General features: G+C 39.6%; 1 protein-coding gene across 3 annotated transcripts; it reads right to left on the bottom strand.

The window, feature by feature from the left end:
- Positions 1–1,157: 1,157 nt before the first annotated feature.
- Positions 1,158–23,305, bottom strand: CREG1 (cellular repressor of E1A stimulated genes 1). 3 transcript variants are annotated; one of them, XM_070750177.1, is made up of 4 exons: positions 22,928–23,305; positions 15,545–15,664; positions 6,361–6,548; positions 1,158–1,779 (listed from the first exon to the last, which is right to left on the bottom strand). In XM_070750177.1, coding segments are annotated over exons 1-4 (669 nt in total). In that variant the 5' UTR covers positions 23,288–23,305; the 3' UTR covers positions 1,158–1,778. The 3 variants fall into 3 exon arrangements, with proteins under 3 accessions (XP_070606278.1, XP_070606279.1, XP_070606280.1); XM_070750178.1 differs by lacking the exon at positions 1,158–1,779 and adding an exon at positions 3,153–3,988 and having other exon boundaries at positions 22,928–23,255; XM_070750179.1 differs by lacking the exon at positions 1,158–1,779 and having other exon boundaries at positions 6,360–6,548; positions 22,928–23,255.
- Between the last annotated feature and the right edge of the window lie 1,990 nt (positions 23,306–25,295).

Genomic DNA, 25,295 nt, shown 5'->3' with positions numbered 1-25,295 from the left:
TGAAATTATTTTCACACAACACCCCACCCCCACCCCAAATCTAAACCAGGCTTGGAAGAAAGAAGAAAACCACCAAAGAAGAGGGCTTCCATTCTCAACTCAATGGTATTAAAAGTCAACAAGAAATTAAAAGGAGTTAAGGATTGAGATACCAGCCAAAAACTCAGTCAACCAGATATCATCCACAAATCTGGAAAGTTTCAAAGATCATCTGTTTCCTTCCTCCAAGTCTCTACAATTTCCATAAAAAGGGAAGAATAATAATTATAATCTACTACATTTATACAGCAAGATGCCTGATTCTCAGCGACTCTGGGAAATTGGACAGCATATAAGGTTGAAGGCTGAACAATTGAACAATCCCATTGCATCTAATAATGGACTCTTGAAGAGAAGCCAAATCACAGTAGCACCTTTCTCTTCAACAAAGAAGAATTCACTATCAGCTTTCATTCCTTCAAATTCTGCCACTATGTTACATTCTGGATACAACAACAATAAATGATTTTTAAAATACCCAAGATTGATAAAATATAATCAGTATTCAGAATTTGGAGAAATTAAAAATAATGCATGATTTACATAGATGAAAGTCATTTATACTAAATAGCTAAATTCATCGAACAAAGCCATGGTTTGTTGAATATGCCCCAGTGGCTGGGTTTACAAATCAGGTAACAGCATTAACCATGATTTTAAAACCTTGGTGGTTGGGCCTAGAGAGTGACAAAAGCAAAAGGGAACAAATTTCATTACTATTTAGTGTTAGAGGTGAGCTTAGTACCAGAGTCAAACTAATTGGAACAGCATTTAGGTACTGAAATATACATTATGAAATTATGATGATGTTTGCCCATCATGCTCAAAGAGGACCTTGACATCTAACAGGTTGTGGGCTGTCCACAATGTGTCCACAGGTGGCTGGTAAGGCCTATACGGGCACGAAATGTTCTGCCACATGTTGGGCAAACATGCGTGGGCACCATTGTCGCCACATTTGCAGCTCTGGTTTCTGGATTAAAAAAAAGTTTATATTTCATTACCCTTTCTGCTGGTCTTGTAGGGAATTGAAGAAATTGTTCAGAATTGCCACCTTTTCCTTAGCCTTCATTTTTTTTCTGAACACGGGTCACTGACTTATTCACACATTTCATTACTTTTATTTATTTAATAAATTTATTTCACCCATTTAACAATGACATTCTGGTTGGAGAATAAAAGATAATACATAATATACAATCAAATCAAATCATGGTGTACAATTATTTCCCCAGCTGATTCAAACTGAATCCAAGATGCTATTTACATATTTCTAAATCGGGCATAATGCAGATGAATATATAATAACGTTTGGTCACACCAAAGTTAAGTTTACAATTATTTACCTCCCTTTTTGTTCTCCCAAATTTGCCTTTACTTCTGTTTTATGACTTTATTCTTCTTGCCCCAACTGAATTTTTATTTTTATAGACTTGCTGAAAAATAGTTAAACTCTCTTTAAAAATCTGAGCAAGGCAAAATGAATTATGCAAGCTGTGTCGATTTGCATATCCTAAAAAATGTGTTCATAGTATTAGATTTCTTGGCACGAATCTCAGACTTGTAAAAGATGGTGGGCTGCCTCACAAAAAGTGCATATCGCATAAGCAGTCCATCAGAATTTCAAATGAATATGCAAATTTGGAGTTTTGCATAGTTCCCATAGAGTCCTTATCTTCTTGTTATGGAACTGAGTAGTGAAAAGAGAGATGTTCAGTTGCATCCAAAAAATGTTAATCCCTACAAAGGATAAACAAGAAAAATTGTTATGGTACCTTGGCACCGTGAAATAATCATTTTGGCACGTTTCCTTCAAAATTGTATGATAAAAGCAAAGCAAGATCACAGCTGCAAGGCAGAGAAAAATTCCAACATGAGATTTTGGAAAGCCACTATCAGCCAGAGCAGACAATACCAGAATAGATGGCAGGCTATAGAAACTTCATTATCTTTTAGGCACATTGGGAAGTACTTATGCGACTACACAATCTCATGTAATTCTATTTTGGATATCTACAAACAAGAGATTTACAGGGATCCCTTTTGGAGTATGAAGAAAAAAATGGAAAAAATGTGGAGAAAGCTCTTGAGCGTAGGAAATATCTTTAAAAAATGATTGAAAGGAACAAAAAACAAGAAAACAAAGAGGACCTGAAACAAGAAAAGGAGGAGGTAGAGGAGGAGCAAGAAAATTATAAAGATACAAGGGAAGAGGACTTTAAAGAGGGACAGACTAATGACTACATTGAGCTTTATGATTATACTGAATTTTATGATTATTACACTGGTATTTACAGTGGGGATAGAAAGGATAAGTTGAGGATACATGTATTGGACTAGGCAGGTTAACAGGGGGATGGAATTAAGGAAAATTAAAGGGATATTTAGGCATTATTATTATTATTTTATTACTATTTATTGGATTTGTATGCCGCCCCTCTCCGCAGACTTGGGGCGGCTAGCAACAATGATAAAAAACAACATGTAACAATCCAATTTAATAAAACAACTAAAACCCCTTATTATAAAAACCAAACATACACACAAACATACCATACATAACTTGTAATGGCCTAGGGGAAGGAATATCCTAACTCCCCCATGCCTGGCGACAAAGGTGGGTCTTGAGTAATTTGCGAAAGACAAGGAGGGTGGGGGCCGTTCTAATCTCTGGGGGGAATTGATTCCAGAGGGCTAGGGCCGCCATAGAGAAGGCTCTTCGCCTGGGGCCCGCCAAATAACATTGTTTGGTCGACAGGACCCAGAGAAGGCCAACTCTGTGGGACCTTATCGGCCGCTGGGATTCATGCGGTAGAAGGCGGTTCCGGATGTATTCTGGCCGAATGCCATGGAGGGCTTTAAAGGTCATTACCAACACTTAAGGAAAGAAGGGAAGAAGATGGGAGTGCATTGTTACAAGAAAGAAAAAGAAGGGGAAATTGAGATTAAAAAGATGAAAATTTAAAGAAAATAGTTGATTGTTATCTGATTAATTGATCATTATTAGATTATTATATAATGTTTTTTCTTTTCTTTATATCTACATATACATATAAATCTACATACATACATACATACATATAAATTCATATATACATTTATGAATATATTACCTTATTAATTAATATTTTTGTTTTGAGTAATACATATAATTTAGCACATATATGAATATATTTGATTATGGGAACAAAGTGAAGAAGATAGGAGTGCATTGTTATAAGAAAGAAAAAGAAGGGAAATTGAGATTAAACAGCTGGAAATTTAAAGAAAATGGTTGATCATTATCTGACTATTTGATTATTATTTGATTACTATATAGCGGTTTATTGCCTTTTTCTTTTCTTTATATCTAATGGGATACATTTATGAACATATTACTTTATTAATTAATATTTTGTTTTGAGTTATATATATAATTTAGCACACATATTAATATATTTGATTATGATTGTTACTTGTTTATTTAATATTTGATTACCTTAAAATGATCTGTTTTGTTATATAATGAATTTTTTGACAGAAAATCAATACACAATATATACACTGCTCAAAAAAATAAAGGGAAAATTTAAACTACACAATATATCTCCAAGTAAATCAAACTTCTGTGAAATCAAACTGTCCACTTAGGAAGCAACATTGATTGACAATCAATTTCACATGCTGTTGTGCACAGAACAAAGTATTCAATGAGAATATTTCTTTCATTCAGATCTAGAATGTGTTATTTGAGTGTTCCCTTTATTTTTTTGATATGTGTGTGTGTGTGTATGTTTTCGTAGATTTTCACAGGTACAGGTATGAAGGTCTTGGTATATTCGGGTTTCTTCCCGTGTAAGTTTCAGAGATTCCTGGCGACGATTCGATGAGGTCCTACTTGTCATCTTCAGGCTGGTGCTTTTGGCTTTGTGCTAGAGCGAGCAAAGTGTGGCAATACCCATCGTGATCTCTGGAACATTTAAAATTTATTTAAAACTATTAAAATTACTTAGCTTTTCTTAGTCCTCTACTAACTTTGTCAGAGTATTAAAATCCCCATTGGAGACATAGTTGATCTTATACAATGCTGCTCAATTTGTTCACTGCCTGTGTAATAGACCCACACCCTTCCTTGCCTCCTGCAATTAACTTTGTGGTTTCCAGCTTAGTCATGCTAACAGGTGGAATTGCTGTTGCTTCTTTCCCTTTTGCGTATCACCTTTTCCTCTCCCCAAGGGATAGAGTAGGGCTACGAGGCATTACTTTGGAGGTGCTTATCATTACTTTCTCCCCGTTGTTGTTATTTCTTCCTTCCTTAGGTACATACATTGCCTCTTCTTACATCTTTGTTGCCCATGATCGTGTATTGGGTCTATACACACACACACCGTCTCTGTGCTTTTCCAGCGTACGCCCTTTCATGCGGTTTAAGTTTATCATACCTTCATTGGCCATTCCCTATTCCTTTAGGGGGGAATTTTTTCTCAATCACTATGTAACCCTAATGATATATCCCTCCTAAGCCTTTGCTGGTGTCTTATTTTATTTATTTATTCATTGGATTTGTATGCCGCCCCTCTCCGGAGACTCGGGGCAGCTAACAGCAAAGTCTTAGTGCCTGGTATGCTGGTGGTATATCGATGTATCTATTGAGCGAGTTTTTATTCGAAAACCAGGCTTCTTTTAGGAGACAGCCTCCCTTTGGAAACTTTGTGGAAACCACAAAGCTAATTGCAGGAGGCAAGGAAGGGTGTGGGCTTATGACACAGGCAGTGAGAAAATTAAGCAGCATTATATAAGATCAACTATGTCTTCAATGGGGATTTTAATACTCTGACAAAGTTAGTAGAGGACTAACGAAAGCTAAGCTGGGTGTCAACAGACTCAAACTCAACCCTGATAAGACAGAGTGGCTGTGACTTTTGCCTCCCAAGGACAATTCCATCCGTCCGTCCATTACCCTGTGGGGGGAATTATTAACCCCCTCAGAGAGGATCCGCAACTTGGGCGTCCTCCTCGATCCACAGCTCACATTAGAGAAACATCTTTCAGCTGTGGCGAGGGAGACGTTTGCCCAGGTTCGCTTGGTGCACCAGTTGCAGCCCTATTTGGACCGGGAGTCACTGCTCACAGTCACTCATGCCCTCATCCCCTCGAGGCTCGACTACTGTAATGCTCTCTACATGGGGATACCTTTGAAAAGTGTTCGGAAACTCCAGATCATGCAGAATGCAGCTGCGAGAGCTACCATGGGCTTTCCTAAATATGCCCATGTTACTCCAACACTCCGCAGTATGCATTGGTTGCTGATCGGTTTCCGGTCACAATTCAAAGTGTTGGTTATGACCTATAAAGCCCTTCATGGCATCAGACCAAAATATCTCTGGGACCGCCTTCTGCTGCACGAATCCCAGCGACCAGTTAGGTCCCACAGAGTTGGCCTTCTCCGGGTCCCGTCAACTAAACAATGTCGTTTGGCGGGATCCAGGGGAAGAGCCTTCTCTGTGGCGGCCCCAACCCTATGGAACCAACTCCCCCCAGATATCAGAGTTGCCCCCACCCTCCTTGCCTTTCGTAAGCTCTTAAAAACCCACCTCTGTCATCAGGCATGGGGGAATTGAAATATTCCCTTCCCCATGACTTATAAAATTTATGTATGGTATGACTGTATGTATGATTGATCTCTTAAATTGGGGTTGTTGCTTCTTCATTTATAAATATACCTGGAACTCGCATTTTTAGGACAATTCTTGGTGTGTGTGTGTCAGTGAAAGGGGAGGGGAAAGTGAGAAGATTGAGATAAATTGAAATTGGAATGCAATTTAGGTTATAATATTACTGTTTTTAAGTGATAATATATGCATTTTAAGGTATATGTGATGTTATGTATGTTAAGGCAGTGTTTCCCAACCTTGGCAATTTAAAGATATTTGGACTTCAACTCCCAGAATTCCCCAGCCAGCATTCGCTGGCTGGGGAATTCTGGGAGTTTAAGTCCAAATATCGTCAAGTTGCCAAGGTTGGGAAACACTGTGTTAAGGTACATGTGATGCTATGTATGTTTCTGATGTAGAGAAAAATTAAAAAACCCTTTTACTAAATAAATAAATAAATAAAATGGTATTAACACTTCATGTGATCTTGATTGTCTAATTTCCAAGAGGGAAGGGGATGTTCCATGATGCAAGCACCATGGCAGAGAAAGCTCTGATTTATGTAGATAAAGGATTTTAACTACAAATATATTAAAATGGTTCCAATAAAAAGGAGAGAGAATTCAAGTTTGTACTATATCATAAAAATCACAAGTTCAAAAGTTATATAACAAAATGGAGCACTTACTAGGGTACAGCATTAAAATAGTCTTCTGGGGTCACAGTTTTGATGCCACCAAAGAAGTCTAGAAGCCAGATGTTGATGATGTTCAGTTTGGCAAAAAACCAGTTATGCCCTATAGGCCAAAATGCCATTTCAGGATGTCTGCTGAACAGTGCTGTCTTTGCAAAATCAGCTTCTGTACCATTTTGAACCTTTAAAAAAGAGTTTTCAGCAATATAAAATACAACAAATTACTTAGCCATTATATTTTTCTGCAAGTCTTCTCAAGATTTTACTTACCTACCTATCTACCTATCTACCTTATCAATCTTGTATTAGATAATACATATAATTACAGTGCTCCCTCGATTTTCGTGGGCTCGAACTTCGCGAAACGGCTATACCACGGTTTTTCAAAAATATTAATTAAAAAATACTTTGCTGTTTTTTTCCTTATACCATGGTTTTTCCCGCCCGATGACGTCATACGTCATCGCCAAACTTTCATCCGCCTTTAATAAATATTTTTTTTAATAAACTTTAATAAATAAACATGGTGAGTAATGATCTAAATGGTTGCTAAGGGAATGAGAAATCGCAGTTTAGGGGTTTAAAGTGTTAAGGGAAGGCTTGTGATACTGTTCATAGCCAAAAATAGTGTATTTATTTCCGCATCTCTACTTTGCGGAAATTTGACTTTCGTGGGCAGTCTTGGAACGCATCCCCCGCGAAAATCGAGGAAACACTGTACATACATACCGTGTTTCCCCGATAGTAAGGCAGTGTCTTACTATCTTTTTACCCCCAAAAGCCCCACTGTGTCTTACTTTGGGGGTATGTCTTATATTGTCCTGGGCAATTTTTTAATTTCTTATTTTAAAATATGTAATAAATAAAATCTAGAAGTGGCAGAAGCGCGGGTGAGTGGAGGCGGGCAGGAAAGGCACGAACCGAGGGTTTTAAGCAGAAGGCGGGGGCGGTTCAAGCAGCGTTCCGCCGTCGCCGCCGCTCCTGCGTCTTTCGCAGAAGTTCTTGAATGGTGGCGGCGGCCCTTGATCGCAGCCGATGAGGATCGGCTTTCTTCGCTTCTCCTGCTGCTTCCTTTGCTTTTCCGCTGCTGACTAAGGCGACGCCAGCCGGGCAATTGGAAGGTACCCGATAGCCCTTTTCGTCGCCTTTCCCGGCGGGGAGAGCAAAGGCGGCGGCGGGAGTAGTGGAGGCGAGGCGGAGAAGAAAGAAGCGGCGGATAGCTGGCGAGGCGCCGGCTAGAGGGCTGGACCCCGCCGCCGCCTTTGCCTCTTGCCCGGCAGGAAAGGCGACGAAAAGGGCTATCGGGTCCCTTCCAATTGCCCGGCTGGCGTCGCCTTAGTCAGCAGCGGAAAAGCAAAGGAAGCAGCAGGAGAAGCGAAAAAGCCGAACCTCATCGGCTGCGATCAAGGGCCGCCACCATCATTCAAGAACTTCGCTTCTCCTGCTGCTTCCTTTGCTTTTCCGCTGCTGACTAAGGCGACGCCGGCCGGGCAATTGGAAGGGACCCGATAGCCCCTTTCGTCGCCTTTCCCGGCGGCAAAGCGGCAGGGTCCAGCCCTCTAGTCGGCGCCTCGCCAGCTATCCGCCGCTTCTTTCTTCTCCGCCTTCTCCGCCTCGCCTCCACTACTCCCGCCGCCGCCTTTGCTCTTCCCGCCGGGCAAGAGGCTGGGCGAGCAGGCCGAGGTGCTGGAACTGGGGGTGCCTGTCCTTGGCATGAACGGCGGGCAGGTGGCGCTCGGCACCCGGAATCCCGTCTTCTCGCCACCGCCCGAGCTCCCTCCGGAGCCTGCTGCCGCCGCCGCGCTTCCTCTGCCGGCCGAGGAGTCCTTATCCGCGCCGCGAACTGCTCCGGCGCCTCCCTCGCTTTTAGTACCGTGTTTCCCCGAAAGTAAGACATATGTCTTACTTTCGGGGTATGGCTTATATTAGCCAACCCCCCTGAAACCCCCCATATGTCTTACAATCAGGGGGGTCTTACTATCGGGGAAACACGGTAGTATATACTTTATGCAATACATAATTTGAATACATGAAATGAATAAAAGTAAAAGGGAACATTACAACAGGGACATTAGATACGCAAGTGCACTTATGAATGACCCTTACAGATCTCTTAGGAATGGAGTGAGATCAACAGTAGACAGTCAAAGGTTAACTTTTTGGGGTTGGGAGATGAAACCACAGAGTTGGGTCGTGTATTCCAGGAATTAGCCGGGGTGGTGCAGCAGGTAGAGTGCTTTACTGCAGGCCACTGAAGCCGACTGCAGATCTGTAGGTCAGCAGTTCAAATCTCATCACCGGCTCAAGGTTGACTCAGCCTTCCATCCTTCCGAGGTGGGTAAAATGAGAACCCGGATTGTGGGGGCAATATGCTGGCTCTGTTAAAAAGTGCTTTTGCTAATATGTTGTAGGCCGCACTGAGTTTAAGGAGAAGGGCGGCATAATTAATAAACAAACAAACAAACAAATAAACAAACAAATAAATAAATAAATCAGTCAGTCAGTCAATCAATCAATCAATGAATAAACCACTCTTGCTGAAGTTGTATCTTTTACAATTGAGTTTGGAGCAGTTCATTTTGTCTCTATTGTGTCCTCGCGTATTGTTGTGGTTGAATGAAGTAGTCATTGACAGGTAGGACATTGTAGCAGATAATTATATGAACTACGCTTAGGCAGCTAGTTATAATTTATCCAAGCCCAGAATTTCAAGTCTAGTGGTATACGATATTCTATTGCGAGCAGAGGAGTGGAGGACTCCTCATGAAATATCTCTGGAAACGTTCAATTGTATTAATGTCTGATATGCAGACATGTACATATACACAGATGAGCTGTATTTGAGAATAGCAAATGTTTTGTATGCTCTGGTTTGTAGTGTAACATTACCGAGGAAGCAGCTACACAAGATTAGGTTTACAATTCTTAATCTCTTTTTGGCGATATTGTTCCAGTGGGCTTTGACACTTAGATCCTTAGAAATGAGTATTCCAAGGTCCTTGACAGAGTGAGGGTCATCTACAAGGTCATGTCCACTCAGTTTGTATTTTGTGTTCTGATTCTTTTTGCCAAATACAGAGCATTTGTTGATTGAGATTTGGAGTTGCCAGGTTTTTTTATCATTCTGACAGAAAGTCAGTCTTTTTGAAGGCTAGCAGTATTGTCAGTGGTTTTAAATAGTTTTGCATCATCGGCAAAGAGGACACAGTTGCTTATAGTAATATGACCAAAAAAGTCATTTACTGTATATAGATTATAAAGACTGTTGGTCCTAGAATGCTGCCTTGGGAGATAGCTGTTAACAGGCACAGGATTCGATAGGATGCTCCTTATAGAAATATAGAAACATAGAAGACTGACGGCAGAAAAAGACCTCATGGTCCATCTAGTCTGCCCTTATACTATTTCCTGTATTTTATCTTACAATGGATATATGTTTATCCCAGGCATGTTTAAATTCAGTTACTGTGGATTTACCAACCACATCTGCTGGAAGTTTGTTCCAAGGATCTACTACTCTTTCAGTGAAATAATATTTTCTCACATTGCTTTTGATCTTTCCCCCAACTAACTTCAGATTGTGTCCCCTTGTTCTTGTGTTCACTTTCCTATTAAAAACACTTCCCTCCTGAACCTTATTTAACCCTTTAACATATTTAAATGTTTCGATCATGTCCCCCCTTTTCCTTCTGTCCTTCAGACTACTGTAAACAGATTGAGTTCATTAAGTCTTTCCTGATACGTTTTATGCTTAAGACCTTCCACCATTCTTGTAGTCCGTCTTTGGACCCGTTCAATTTTGTCAATATCTTTTTGTAGGTGTGGTCTCCAGAACTGAACACAGTATTCCAAATGTGTACTCACCAGCGCACTATATAAGGGGATCACAATCTCCCTCTTCCTGCTTGTTATACCTCTAGCTATGCAGCCAAGCATCCTACTTGCTTTTCCTACTGCCCGACCACACTGCTCACCCATTTTGAGACTGTCAGAAATCACTACCCCTAAATCCTTCTCTTCTGAAGTTTTTGCTAACACAGAACTGCCAATGTAATATTCAGATTGAGGATTCCTTTTCCCCAAGTGCATTATTTTACATTTGGAAACATTAAACTGCAGTTTCCATTGCTTTGACCATTTATCTAGTAAAGCTAAATCATTTACCATATTACAGACCCCTCCAGGAATATCAACCCTATTGCACACTTTAGAGTCATCGGCAAATAGGCAAACCTTCCCTACCAAACCTTCCCCTATGTCACTCACATTATTTTAATCACTTGTCTGTTTCACAGGAAACATAGTTATCCAGTTATGTAGAGGTCCAAAGATGCCATACGATTTTAGTTTTAGAAGTAGATTGTCATGTACCACTGAATCAAAGGCTTTACAAAAGTCTATGTAAGTTGGGTCTATTGCTTTGCCCTGATTGAGTTTTGTAGTCCATATGTTTTTGCAGGGTAGAAGTTGGAGATTACAGGATCCTTTTTTCTGAAACCAAATTGTTTATTAGAGAGTAGGTTGTTTGTTTCTAAGTGGAGGGTAATTGATTGGTTAATGATTGATTCCATGTCTTTGCAGGTGATGCATTATAGAGAGATTGGTCTGTAATTTTCAACTAGACTGGGGTGTCCCTTTTTGAACATAGGAATGAGTGTGGCTAGTGACCATAGGTTAGGTAGGGATTTAGTCCTGAAATATATTTTAAAGATTATACTTAGAGGTTTAGCTATAGCAGTGGAAAGATTTGTAAGAAGTATGCACATAGTCCATAAGGTCCAATAGATAGAGATGGCTTTAGGTTGCATAATGCCTCTTCAACGTTATCTTCTGTGAAATATATTTGTGTAATTAATTATGGTATGACTAGGAAATATTGGGCAAGAGCCATTGCTGTTTACAAAGACTGAGCTGAAGAATGTGTTAAATAGTTGCCTTTAACTGCTTCATTATTTACCGTTAGGCCTTTTTAGAAGTAGGATGGATCTAGAGGCTTTAAGTTTGTTGTTCATAAAATTGTAGAATGCATGATTGGATTTCATATGTAGGTTAGAAGATAGGACAATCCATGACATAACAGAACATATAACTAGAATTTGAACAGGTATCTGGACTCAATCCAGTGGAATTGTTGACTTTGAATTGCAACTTCTGTGCTTAGCTAATAATCTCACAATCAATAGCTGGACAAGATGAACAACTTTAATTGCACAGCAGCACAAAACCCACCTCTGTCGTCAGGCATGGGGGAATTGAAATTTTCCCTTAGGCTTATAGAATTTATACATGGTATGCTTGTATGTATGATAGGTTCTTTAAATTGGGGTTTTTAAGATTATTTTAAATATTAGATTTGTTCACATTGTCTTTTTTATTGTTGTTAGTCGCCCCGAGTCTTCGGAGAGGGGCGGCATACAAATCTAATAAATACAAATACAAATATAATACATTCATAAAAGCAGAACATGTGTGGACCATTTGATTACTGATTACTGATTACTACTTGGATGACCACATAGTGGCTAGAAACTAAATAATTTTCGGACTGGATGGTGGTTAAATTTGTTTTCAAAACTGTACTAAATCATTTTTAATGCATTATCAGGTTAGGATACAAATCGTATGTGATAAAAGTTTATATCTGGTAACAATGAGAAAAATTTGAAAAGAGCAGTGTGGCTTTGTGCAGAGATTTGCTCTTCAACATTCACTGAAAAAAATGTATTAAAATGAGAAAGAAGTGCATTGTTCATTTGTTGATTTAGAGAAAGAATGTGATAAAGTCAAGATTTATTTACTGAATGTTTTATTTGAATATGGAGTTGAAGGTTGACTATTGAATGCAACAAGATGAAGATAAAGCATGCATGAGAAGAAGCGGAATGCTTAATAAATGGTTTGACACGGAGTACAGAGTAAGTCAAGAATGTGTACATTTACCTATATATTTATGGATATATTTATAAGGAATGTTTGTGATTAAGGTGAAGGAAGGTTGGCTGGCACTGTTATTTGTATTTTTGAATGCAGGGTGTATCATATTGTTGACTGAGAACTGAATGATGTGCAATAAACACTAAGAATACTGTATTATATGAAGCAGTGATGCATCTGATCTGATAATGTCTCAAAGAATAAGGTAGCTGTTTTTAATAAGAAAAATAGTAAATAGGTTTAGGTTGACATAAAATAATGAAAATATTGAGCAGATGGATGAATTTGTGTATTTTGGTAAAATTGCATAATGGTGTGGTATAATTAATGGCATTAAAATAAGACTAGAATTAGTTATGTTTCTTGAATTGTCCATATATCACATCTTTATTTCTTTTGTTACTTACTATCTGGAATAAATTTGCCTATTGCAAAGAATGTCATGGGCATATGCCACTGGTTGCTCACCCCAATTTTAAACATTGATGTCATTTGAATTTATTTATTATTTATTTATTAATCAGATTTGTATGCTGCCCCTCTCCGTAGAGTCGGGGCGGCTAACAGCAGTAATAATACAATGCAAACAAATCTAATATTTAAGTTAATTTTAAAAAAGAACCCCAGTTTAAGAAACCAATCATACATACTGACATACCATGCGTACATTTTATAAGCCTAGGGGGAAGGTAAAGTCTCAATTCCCCCATGCCTGATGACAGAGGTGGGTTTTAAGGAGCTTACAAAAGGCAAGGAGGGTGGGGGAAACTCTGATATCTGGGGGGAGTTGGTTCCAAAGGGTCGGGGCCGCCACAGAGAAGGCTCTTCCCCTGGGTACCGCCAAACGACATTGTTTAGTTGACGGGACCCGGAGAAAGCCAACTCTGTGAGACCTAACTGGTCACTGGGATTCGTGCGGCAGAAGGCAGTCCCGGAGATATTCTGGTCCGGTGCCATGAAGGGCTTTAGAATTATAATACTATAGACAATTTCTTTGGAATAATCCCTACTATACTCAACAGAACTCACCTTTTCTACCACCATTGGGCTATTTGAATTAAGTCTGAAATGCAAAGCTCCAAATGAAGATTAAAGCAATATTGTTTTATGTGGTGTTTATTTGTATAGTTATGCTGTAGATGTTCTATTGAATTTTTATGAACATGTTGAAACTGTCAAGAGTCTCTTCTGACTGCAGCAATTATGTGCCTACATAAAAATGTTTTGCCACAATAAAAAGGATGTTGAATTTCAGCCTGCTATTTGCCATACCTGGGGGGAGGGGGGGCTGGACAGCCAAACAGCGAGAACAGCATGGACACAGAGCGAGCACAGGTGAGGTTTAGGCAGAGGCAGCTACTTCTGACTGCATCGATCATGTGTTTGTTGTGTCCCCAAACGGCTTCTGGCATTGCTATGCTATCTGTTCACCGGGTGGCCAAGAGGCCACCATCTACCTGCCTACCAGCTGACCAGACCAACGAGCAGAATCCGCCATTACAGTCAAAGAAGGATCTGGACGCTGCACTTTGGGCACCCTGTGCAGATGCCATCCAACATTTCCAGGACCTGGAAAGTTCACCAGATGGTAGCTGGCATGGGAGGGGGGGGCATTTCCAGCCAGCTAAAGGCTATGGGCCCATACTGTTAAAGCATGCTGAGAGGTGGAAGCTCCCAATGGTGACTTTACAACAAACTTTTTTCAAGCATTGGACTGATTGTGTACCGAGGCTCCAGCCTGATTAAAGTTTGGTTGGCTTGTGGGTTCCTGAGTTTGCTTCAGTTCTGCCCAGGTCCAGCCTTGGACCTTTGAGAGAGGAATAAACATGGTATGAAGTTTTCTAGGCCAACGATTAATTTTCATCACCTTGCCAACTGGGAATCAAAAATTATGGGCATATGCACAGTGGCTAAAAAGATGAGCTTGTCGATCAAAAAGTCAGAAGTTCAGCGATTCAAATCCCTAGTGCCGCGCAACAGGATGAGCTCCCGTTACTTGTCTCCGCTTCTGCCAATTAGCAGTTCAAAAGCAGGTAAAAAATGCAAGTAGAAAAATGGGGACCATCTTTGGTGGGAAGGTAACCATTTTCCATGCATCTTTCGTGTTTAGTCATGCCGGCTACATGACCATGGAGACATCTTCAGAGAGCATTGGCTCTTTGGCTTTGAAACAGAGATAAGCACCACCTTCTAGATTCAGGAACAACTAATACATAGCTTGCCACATAATTTGTAAAGCATTGTGAGATGGCTCAATACCAGCAGCAGAGTCCCATACATGAGGAAAGTAGCTGGGAGAAGACAAAGCATTGTCCTATTGTTGTGGTTGGCTCTGGCCTAGCTCCTGCCCCAGAGAATGGGGAGGTGGATGCAGGGGGAAATTCAACATGTCACAGGCCTGTGTTATTGCCGACAGAATCAGATCAGAGTTTAGGTTCCTCGGACGAAGAAGGTGGGAGTGAGGAGGGCTTGGCACACAGCCAAGGCAGTCAATCTTCCTTATCTTCTATAGCTTCAGATGATGACATGTTGGACCCACGCAAGTGCAGAATTATGCGTAGAAGAGACCAAGTAAGAACATATTACAGGAAATAAGGAAAGCCACCTGTGTTTGGGTGGGGCTCCAGTAATTAGGGCTGCTGCTATAAATAGCAGCAGCCGGGTTTGGCCATTGTGGAAGAATATCTGTTGCAGTTTCGTCAGGAATCTTGTGTGCTGGACTTTGTTGCTTTTTCACGCCTTTGAAACCAAAGCAGAGCAGCCTCTGTGTGTGTCTCCCTTCATTGGAAGAAGAAGGGGCGTGAAATTACTCCACAGCTGCTGGCTAAGTACTTAATGACTGCTTAAGGGAAACTGTACAGACTATCTGGTTGTTTTGGGAAAAGTGCTCTTTGCAATACAAAAAGAGTGCTTAGTTTATTTTGACTTTTGTGATAAAGAACATTGTTTTGAATTTTCAAACGTGTGTGTGTCTGAAATTTGTATCCTTGAATTTTCGGGAGGCTCCTATCAGAGAGCCCGACAGAACACCTATGTGGATATATACTCATCAAAAAATAAGAAAATACCTTCATTACATTAGGGACGAATGTTTATATGGATTTTTACAATTAAATATGCAAACTCGGGAGGAAGAGATTATGTTAAGACCAAAGTTTAAAACACCCTATTATAAGAACTATTTTCTAATCCTGAGCTCGAATTTACATCTATTGTCTTGTTACCAGCACAAATATTGGTTTACCTTCTCAACTGTACCATAGAAGATCACATGGGCACATAGAGGATCTTGTGGATCATAGCCTTGCTTCTTGCAATAAGAAGTCTGTGCCAAGGACATGGTTAGGGAGGCATTTGCATTCACCTGAAATACAAGAGGTAAATCGGGTTTAATCAAAGTTCCAGCTGATTGAGTAAAATAATGTTAAAAGATAATTAGACATATATGTTGTCAGAGGTAATGTACCTAAAACACTTGAATTTGCTTGTTTTATTTTATATTGAGAGCAAAGGTTTAGTGCAAATTACATGATGTTGACTCAGCCTTTTCTATAAGCACCAGACTAAATTGTGACCTCTTGAAATATTGAAACACATTTATTTTTGAGGAAAAAGTGAAGTTACAGCAGCACATGATTTCAATATCAGCATTTTACATTTGTTGCTTCAATATTAACCCAGATATATATTACTAAATTCCAAGAATTTGCTGATTCATGACTTAGTATATTATCTGTAGAAAACGTCTCCAGCTGTCATCTGTATTGCTGGAGATAAAAAAAAAAGCAGCACTTTTTCAACTCACAGTGTCCAAAGGTTTCTTTAGGATCTTCATATTTATCTTCATTTTATAAAACATAACAGAATGCTACATTTTTCTCTCTTTTCAAAGAAATAACTTTATAACCATATCCAATGGTTCTCATCTGATAAATTGTACACAATCAATGGACTCTAATATCAAAAACAGTGTTCCAAAATGTACAAGCCTGTCCCAGATTAAGCATTTTTATTGGAATCACCTAAATTGTCACAAATGGGCAAAATGTTTTCAAAATCTTTAGAATTCTATCTTTCTTACCATCTATGAAAAAATATGTGAACTTTTACTACTAAATCCAGCTGCAATATGTGCATAAAGTTCAGATAAAAATAAGATAACAAAAGCTCTTTTGTTAATTGCTAATGAGCAAGACCTCACTAAATGTGCCTTGTTCAATAAAGAAATGAGTAAGTGGAGTAGTCATTATCAAGACTTTTAAAAAGCACTATCCAAATCAAACAAATCTTTGGTTTATATCACTTCATATAAAGAGGGAACATAGTAGAAGGCCATGTTATTTATAAAACTTTGTTTTCTCAAATACTCAAGATAAAAGTCAAGTTGACAAGACATAGCTTACTTGTTTAATTTAATTTAATTTAACTTATTAAATTAAGTCTACAGAGAGGGGCGGCATACAAATCCAATAAATTATTATTATTATTATTATTATTATTATTATTATTATTATTATTATTATTAAATTTATAGGCCATCCAATTCCTTATGGACTCTGGGTGGCATACAACATTTCAGAAAGCATTTAAGAGATATAGCTGAACTTTCAAATAGGAGTGGATAGTTTCAAAATCTGTATTCAGGTCTAGCAACATATAGATTAAGGCTGTCACAACTTCCTGCATGCTTCAGAAGGGAAGAAAAGACATTCCATAAAGTTCAAAGTAAGAGAGCAGAAATGTTTGTGGCATAATTTATTTATTTATTTATTAGATTTTTATGCCGCCCACTCCTTAGGGACTCATAATCCTCATCAATGTGTAGTAATCTATCATTAGAGTGTTTATTTCCTTGGTTGCCAATCAGAAGCAATCATTGAAAACATGCACTAGAAAATAATGACAATAATATTTATTACCACTATATTAAAGAAGTATGAAACAACTTTTAAAGTAAGATAATTATGAATACATCATTACGGAAATTTCTCAATCTGTCTCTCCCCCATTTTTCCATACAATGAAAGACAAATTGAAAAAGAGAAAACATGCAAAAAAAGGAAGATTAAAAAAACCCCTAAAGTTAGAATGGCTTTCTACCTTCTTTTCAAGAGACAGTATAGACACAATTCTTTAATCCCTCCTTCCTCTGGGATATTGTAGTTTTCTCATTGGAAACTGCTTGTGACATTCCTAATTCCCAGTTCACATTTTAGTCCAGATGGGAAAAAGTTCACAAAAAATGCAACTAGACTAGCATACTAGTACAGTGTTCCCTCGATTTTCGCGGGGGATGTGTTGTGAGACCGCCCACGAAAGTTGAATTTCCACGAAGTAGAGATGCGGTAGTAAATACACTATTTTTGGCTATGAACAGTATCACAAGCCTTCCCTTAACACTTTAAACCCCTGAATTGCAATTTCCCATTCCCTTAGCAACCATTTAGATTATTACTCACCATGTTTATTTATTAAAGTTTATTTTTAAAAATATTTATTAAAGGCAGATGAAAGTTTGGCGATGACATATGACATCATTGGGCGGGAAAAACCGTGGTATAGTGAAAAAAACCGCAAAGTATTTTTTAATTAATATTTTTAAAAAACTGTGGTATAGACTTTTCGCGAAGTTTGAACCCGCGAAAATCGAGGGAACACTGTATATTAAAGAAGTATGGAACAACCTGTAAAGTAAGATAATTATGAATACATTATTATGGAAATTTCTCAATCTGTCTCTCTCCCCCATTTTTCCATACAATGAAAGACAAATTGAAAAGAGAAAACATGCAAAAAAAGGAAGATTAAAAAAAACCCTAAAGTTAGAATGGCTTTCTACCTTCTTTTCAAGAGACACTATAGACACAATTCTTTAATCCCTTCTTCCTCTGGGATATTGTAGTTTTCTCATTGGAAACTGCTTGTGACATTCCTAATTCCCAGTTCACATTTTAGTCCAGATGGGAAAAAGTTCACAAAAATGCAACTAGACTAGCATACTAGTACATCTTTCCCATGGTGTGCACCAAATAGTAGACTTCTGAAGAGTTACAACCATGGTTTTAAAAATTGATCTGCATCTGTTACCCACAGATCAATTTTACTTTGTAACTATCCCCTCAGAAAGGATGTCTTGCAAATCATAGATATGAAGGTGTCCAAATGTGTCTACTGAATCACTTGTAACTGAATACCAGTTTGCCATTGTTTCATCTAATTATCTTCATTCGTGAATGTTAACAATTTCTATTCATTTGACTGATAGTCCCTTGTGAAAAAATAATATTTAATTATTAATATTAAATGTACAGACAGGTTCAATTCAAATTAACTCAAAGTTTCTCTAGGCAGCATTTGCTAAGAAACTAATAAGGTAGCTAGAAAACATTTTGTCTATGTTATCTGCCTAGAAATCACCCAGGATCACTGTCTGATTTCTCTCACCCCATAATTCTGGTTAAGAATACTGTGACAGAACACTGCTAATGCAATTTATTTTAAGATCTGACATAGACCATTAGATAGCGGTGAATATATTTCATTCTCATATAGATGGGCAAAGAAAGTTCATTCTTTTCTCCTATCAGAATGTAGAGATCCCTACCTCTTACTAAAAACTGTACGTGACTCAATTTTTACAAATCAAATTTATGAAATCCAATTTAATAAACCCTATTTATTAATATTTATCAGTGTTCATGAAAGCATAAATAGTGGGTGATTTAGTGCTTTTTTGCAGACAAAAATATTCTTAAAGTAAAAAGAAGAAAATAAATGAGTTTTAAGAAATCAAACTTGTCCTACATAGAGTTGGCTTGTACTTACTTTTTCAGGTTAAGTGAAAATTATTTGAGAAAGAGGTTCTTTCTCAAATAAGAGGTATTTTTTCAATACATCTTTTAATCTTTTGTTGATATGAAATTTCATCTCTTTACATTTGAGACCTTCCTTTTATGGTTCTATGTTTTATTTACTTGTACTAAGGCAGAATCCTTAGTACATTGATGTATCACTTATCTATTAGTGTGTATGTAACTATTGGTTTAATAATCATTTATTATATATATATATATATATGTTGCCTGACTCCCGGTGTCTCTCATTTATTCAAATTTGCTGATCACAGCAGTAAATTAAGAACAATCCACCTACACTTAAGTATAATATGGCTTGACGTCTATATTTTAACACACACCTACACAGAGATTACTTCTAATTACACTATTATTTTAGAAGATGATGAAAGACAAAGGAGAAGAATAGATAAGAGGTCAATTATTCCAAATAAACTCATCATACAGTTTTGAGCTACCAAGAAAGAAATGAAAGGAACTCTACGGAATGGCTTGTCATAATGTCATATGACACAAGATTCTAGTAACAGCTAGTTGAATCCCTACAAATTTACAATTTCCCATACTAGGTAAAAAGAATGGGCCAGTTAAAATTATCATTTTAAACAATCTTTCTTGGATGTAGATCCGAAATTCTATGCCCTGTTTCTATAAGAAAATTGATTTGCAAAAACCTAATTTTGTGAATATTCAGCTTATACATTATACTTCTATAGCAGAAATGTTATTGGTTTCTACCTAATCCTTTTTAAGCATTGATATCCCTAAAACTTCACTGCTTGGAAGCAGATGATGCATTTTTTATATTCAGCCATGAACATTTTAACACTGACTCCTCTCTACACGAACAAATATCATTCACACATCACATTAATAATTAAATGAATCCTTAGCTTAGTATAATATTTAAACTGTCTTCTTTGGTTTAATATACAGTGAACCCTCGAGTTTCGCGTCCTCAAGGATCGCGAAAGGGCTATTTCGCGAGTTTTCAACCCGGAAGTAAACTCCACCATCTGCGCATGCGTGCCCTTCCACGCATGCGTAGATGGTGGAGTTTCCCCGCCGGGCAGAGGCTTCCCTGGGTCTTCCCCCTCTTGCCCCCATAAGACCCCAGCGGCGGCGCGAGCAACGGCGTGGGCGGGCGGGCGGCACGCGCGGGGACACCCCAGCTCGGCTCCCCAGCTGGGAAGCGGCCCCAGCAACAGCGTGGGCGGGCGGGCGGTGCCCGCGCGCTTGGGGACATCGCAGCTCCGCTCCCCAGCTGGGGAGCCGAGCTAGGGAGTCCCCACCGCGCGCGCGTTGCTGGGGAAAGCGCGCGCGCTTGGGGAATCCCTAGCTCCGCTTCCCAGCTGGGGAGCGGAACTGCGATGTCCCCAAGCGCGCGCGCTTTCCCCAGCAACGCGCGCGCGGTGGGGACTCCCTAGCTCGGCTCCCCAGCTGGGAAGCGGCCCCAGCTACAGCGTGGGCGGGCGGGCGGTGCCCGCACGCTTGGGGACATCGCAGCTCCGCTCCCCAGCTGGGGAGCTGAGCTAGGGAGTCCCCACCGTGCGCGCGTTGCTGGGGAAAGCGCGCGCGCTTGGGGAATCCCTAGCTCCGCTTCCCAGCTGGGGAGCGGAGCTGCGATGTCCCCAAGCGTGCGCGCTTTCCCCAGCAACGCGCGCGCGGTGGGGACTCCCTAGCTCGGCTCCCCAGCTGGGAAACGGCCCCAGCAACAGCGTGGGCGGGCGGGCGGTGCCCGCACGCTTGGGGACATCGCAGCTCCGCTCCCCAGCTGGGGAGCCGAGCTAGGGAGTCCCCACCACGCGCGCGTTGCTGGGGAAAGCGCGCGCGCTTGGGGAATCCCTAGCTCCGCTTCCCAGCTGGGGAGCGGAGCTGCGATGTCCCCAAGCGCGCGCGCTTTCCCCAGCAACGCGCGCGCGGTGGGGACTCCCTAGCTCGGCTCCCCAGCTGGGAAGCGGCCCCAGCAACAGCGTGAGCAACGGGGTGGGCGGGCGCGAGCAACGGGGTGGGCGGGCGAAGGGCGGGCGGCAGTGGAAGCAAAAACACCATCTGCGCACGCGCAGATGGTGTTTTTACTTCCGCACCGCTACTTCGCTAAAAATCGATCATCGCGTGGGGTCCTGGAACGGAACCCTCGCGATGATCGAGGGTTCACTGTAATGCACAAATCTACCTATACAGTGTTCCCTCGCTTTTTGCGGGGGATGCGTTCCGAGACCGCCCGCGAAAGTCGAATTTCCGCGAAGTAGAGATGCGGAAGTAAATACACTATTTTTGGCTATGAACAGTATCACAAACCTTCCCTTAACACTTTAAACCCCTAAATTGCAATTTTCCATTCCCTTAGCAACCATTCAGATTATTACTCACCATGTTTATTTATTAAAGTTTATTTTAAAAAATATTTATTAAAGGCAGACAAAAGTTTGGCGATGACATATAACGTCATCGGGTGGGAAAAACCGTGGTATAGAGAAAAAACCTGCAAAGTATTTTTTAATTAATATTTTTGAAAAACCGTGGTATAGACTTTCCGCGAAGTTCGAACCCGCGAAAATCGAGGGAACACTGTACAATTGACTCAACAAACACTGCTTAAAAATATGGCTTAGCAGAACTGGAACACTATGGTAGTGAGACTTAACCACTGAATACAAGACAAGTCTATGTTATTGAGATTTAATATAGAACAGAGTAAAAATTATTGTTTCAGGTTGTTTTGAAATTATATTTCGATTTTGTACAGCCTAAAATTCAGTCCATTTTATTGTGATCAGTTATAATTCGGAGGTCCTTTTCACAAACCTTATCCATATTTGTACGTTTTGATAAGACTTTTGCATCTGACAGAATTGCTATCAGAACCTGCTGTTTATCATACAGGATAAAATACACCAGGCCATCTCTACTTTGTTCTGCAAAATAACCATTCTGAGAAAATAGGTTTTGCTATTTAAATTGAAGGTAAAATTTAAAACCTTCTTATCACTACAATAGTTACACTTCATTCCAGATTCCAATATTTAAAAAGTGAAACAAAATCCCATCCAAACTATAACTCAACCTTGAACTAGAGAACATTTGTCTGAAGTAGCGAAGAATCTCCTGCCCAAGCAGGGGGTTGGATTAGAAGACCTCCAAGGTCCCTTCCAACTCGGTTGTTGTTATTTATTATTAACTGGCAAGAAATTCCTATTCAGTTTGGAGATTGAATTATGATTGTCAAATCTTTACACCCAATTTTCCTTATGCCGCAGGCTTCTTAGCTAAAATACAGAAGCATATAAAGTATGTATATGTATTTAAATGGAACAATGAGGACATCAGATAAAAATGTTATTTTATCCTGAAAAATAATCCATAATACTTTTTTGCATCATCCTTTTCAAAAAGTTAGCGTGTACATATGGAATTGTTTTTAATACTATGCTCTCATAGCCACTAAACAACATAATTAGATTTAATTTGAGCCACAACTCATCATCGCACTTAATCTCAAAAGTGGAGCGCATCAACCTGCAATACAAAGGGAAAACTAGTTAGGGGAGGTACATTTAAATAATTTTTGGTAATTCGGACGAGTCTAATTTTCCTCATAAGGAATTTATTAGTGAATATTTCCCTAAAAACTGTCCGAAAATGCTGATGGAGGAAAGTGCATTTTCTTCTTTTAGGGCCATGCTGGGCCACACATTAAAACCCCCCAAACCAGCTGGGCAACTTCCTTCAAAGGCAACGTACCCAGGACGAAGCTGCCAGTCACCGCTCACCTTCAGGTCATGCACGGAGATTTCCAAGTCCGTCAAGTACATATAAGGGACCCCACTACTTTTCCCCGCCGGCCCATCGCTGACGGAAAAGACATTGGCGAAGGGCTGGCCCTTCATCGGAGGGTCCTGCGTGGAGATGGTAGCCAGCGCGCCCCAGTCACACATATGGGCTACGAAGCGGGCGACCCGTGCCGTCTCCTGGTGCGGGGGAATTGCGGTCACTCCCGCCAACAACCACACCAGCCGCCACATCTCCCTTCCTTCGCAAAACACTTTTGGAAAAGATCCCTGATAAAAGTCTGATAGGGGGGAAATCGGGCACTTAAAAAGCGAAGCGGCCCCGCCCCGCCTTCCGCGCATCCAATAAAATACCTGCCTGCTTCTGAAAGCTCCCACGAAAGGCGGGTTGCTAAGATTTTCATCCAATGGGAGCTCAGATTATCCCCCTTTTAACCAATAAGACCTAACTAATGGCGGAAAACATTGTGGGCATAGCTACATGTGGTGGGCGGGATTATATTACTACCCACCAATGATAATACGCCTTAAACTTCAGTAAACGAAAGGTAAATAAGGAGGAAGCGATAAAGTAGTTTTCCTGTTTGACTGGATGCATAAATCATAAATGTCTTCGTGGACCTACGTGGTTGCATTTGCCAACATGCTAAAAATAATTAACCAACTGAAGTGGCTATGTTTTAATGACAGATTGCTGTACAACCTAGGCAATTGAGGTTAGCTTGTGTGTTATCTGAACAGTCTGTGTAATTTATGGTTCAGTAAGTTGTCTGAACCCCAACAATCTTTAAAAAAATAGTTTAGCTAATCAGGAGTATTTATTTATTTATTTATTTATTTATTTATTTATTTATTTATTTATTTATTTATTTATTTATTTAAATTTATAGGCCACCTTTCTCTTAATGGACTCAAGGCAGCATACAGAATATAAAAAAAGGATACAAAATTTAAAAACCCAAATATTAAAAAAAAAAACATTAAAAGACATTCATCCATCACTTATCCATTACTACTAGCATACTACTGGCCGGAGCAGGTAGTATTATCGCTCAACGGATTAGTAATGTAAATAAAGCCATTCTAAGGCAAAACACATAATATGTTTGCTTTATGCTACCTACTGTAGCTTTTAATTTTATAGTTCACTGGTACATTTGAGAAGTTCAGCCTAGCAAGTGAAATTGATTAGAATATTTTTGTTAATTTCCATAGTGGAAAAGTGAAACATTTCTTCCCCCCTTTTAAAAATAAAAATAAACCTGAATAGAAGAACTGGGTTGGTTCTGGCACTAATAAATGGTTTGTTAAATGACAAGAGTTAAACATCACTGTCAAACATAAAAAGAGGGAGCAATTATTTCTTATCCTCCTTGTGGGCTTCTGAAGAAGACAGACTTTATAATATCACTAGAGGTTTACAGAAAGATAAAAAAGATACCTTTGGCCTTAAGACTTTTCTATAACCTATTTGATCCTTAAACTGCCAGTAGAAAATTTTCTGGAAGTACAATATGGGATATTCCAAACCTTTCTCAGGATATTTGGGAAGACATAGGTGCATTCTGGTTTTTCTGCTCATTCCATAAATCATGGTAATAAATTGCAGTGGGTGTGTGAATACATATTAAGCCCAAACCAGTAAAAGCTGAATCATTGCTTTGTGTAATGTGTATACTCTGTTTTCTGCTCTCCTGGAGGACAACAATGATAAATTATAGGTCAAGTTTTAACAGATATAAATAACTTATTTTTTTTAAAAAAGTCATCAGATTTTTGTTTTCATGGAGTAATGCTCCATTATTAGATACAGTATGTCAAAACCTCTGCACATATTTTCATCAGCAATATTACCTAGTAACAACCTTACCTTGCGTAATCTCTTCCACTTCTACTCCATTATCACAAGAGGGTGCTATTTCCATAGTTTGAAATTTCAAAACAGTGGATGCAAGATACAGTATGGTGAATAATTGTGGAACAATACCTGGCAAGTTTTATCTGGCTTCCCATTAGAAAAGTACTTTCAGGGAAGTAGCAGGAGATGGAAGAGTTACTTACTTTCCAGGAGAGGAACAAAGTCAATGAACAGTAGGAAAAAAATGATCTGGATAGTTAAACAAATACAGAATTTCAAAGACATTCTATTCTCTGTCACTGTTGAACAGTTGTCTGTGGCTAAGGACCACATTTTCCCTGTTTCTGAGTAATAAACATACATATTCATTAATCAGAATTGTATATAACAATGATGGTGAACCTATGGCATGGGTATCTGCTGACACGCAAGCCGTTGCCCTAGCTCAGCTCCAATGGGCAGGTGTGTGCCGGCCAGCTGATTTTTGACACA

This window comes from Erythrolamprus reginae, chromosome 4 (assembly GCF_031021105.1).
Source record: "Erythrolamprus reginae isolate rEryReg1 chromosome 4, rEryReg1.hap1, whole genome shotgun sequence".
In the NCBI taxonomy this organism is placed as follows: Eukaryota; Metazoa; Chordata; class Lepidosauria; order Squamata; family Dipsadidae; genus Erythrolamprus; species Erythrolamprus reginae.
The sequence above is the reverse complement of the archived record's forward strand: the minus strand, read 5'-3'. Positions and strand labels throughout refer to the sequence as shown.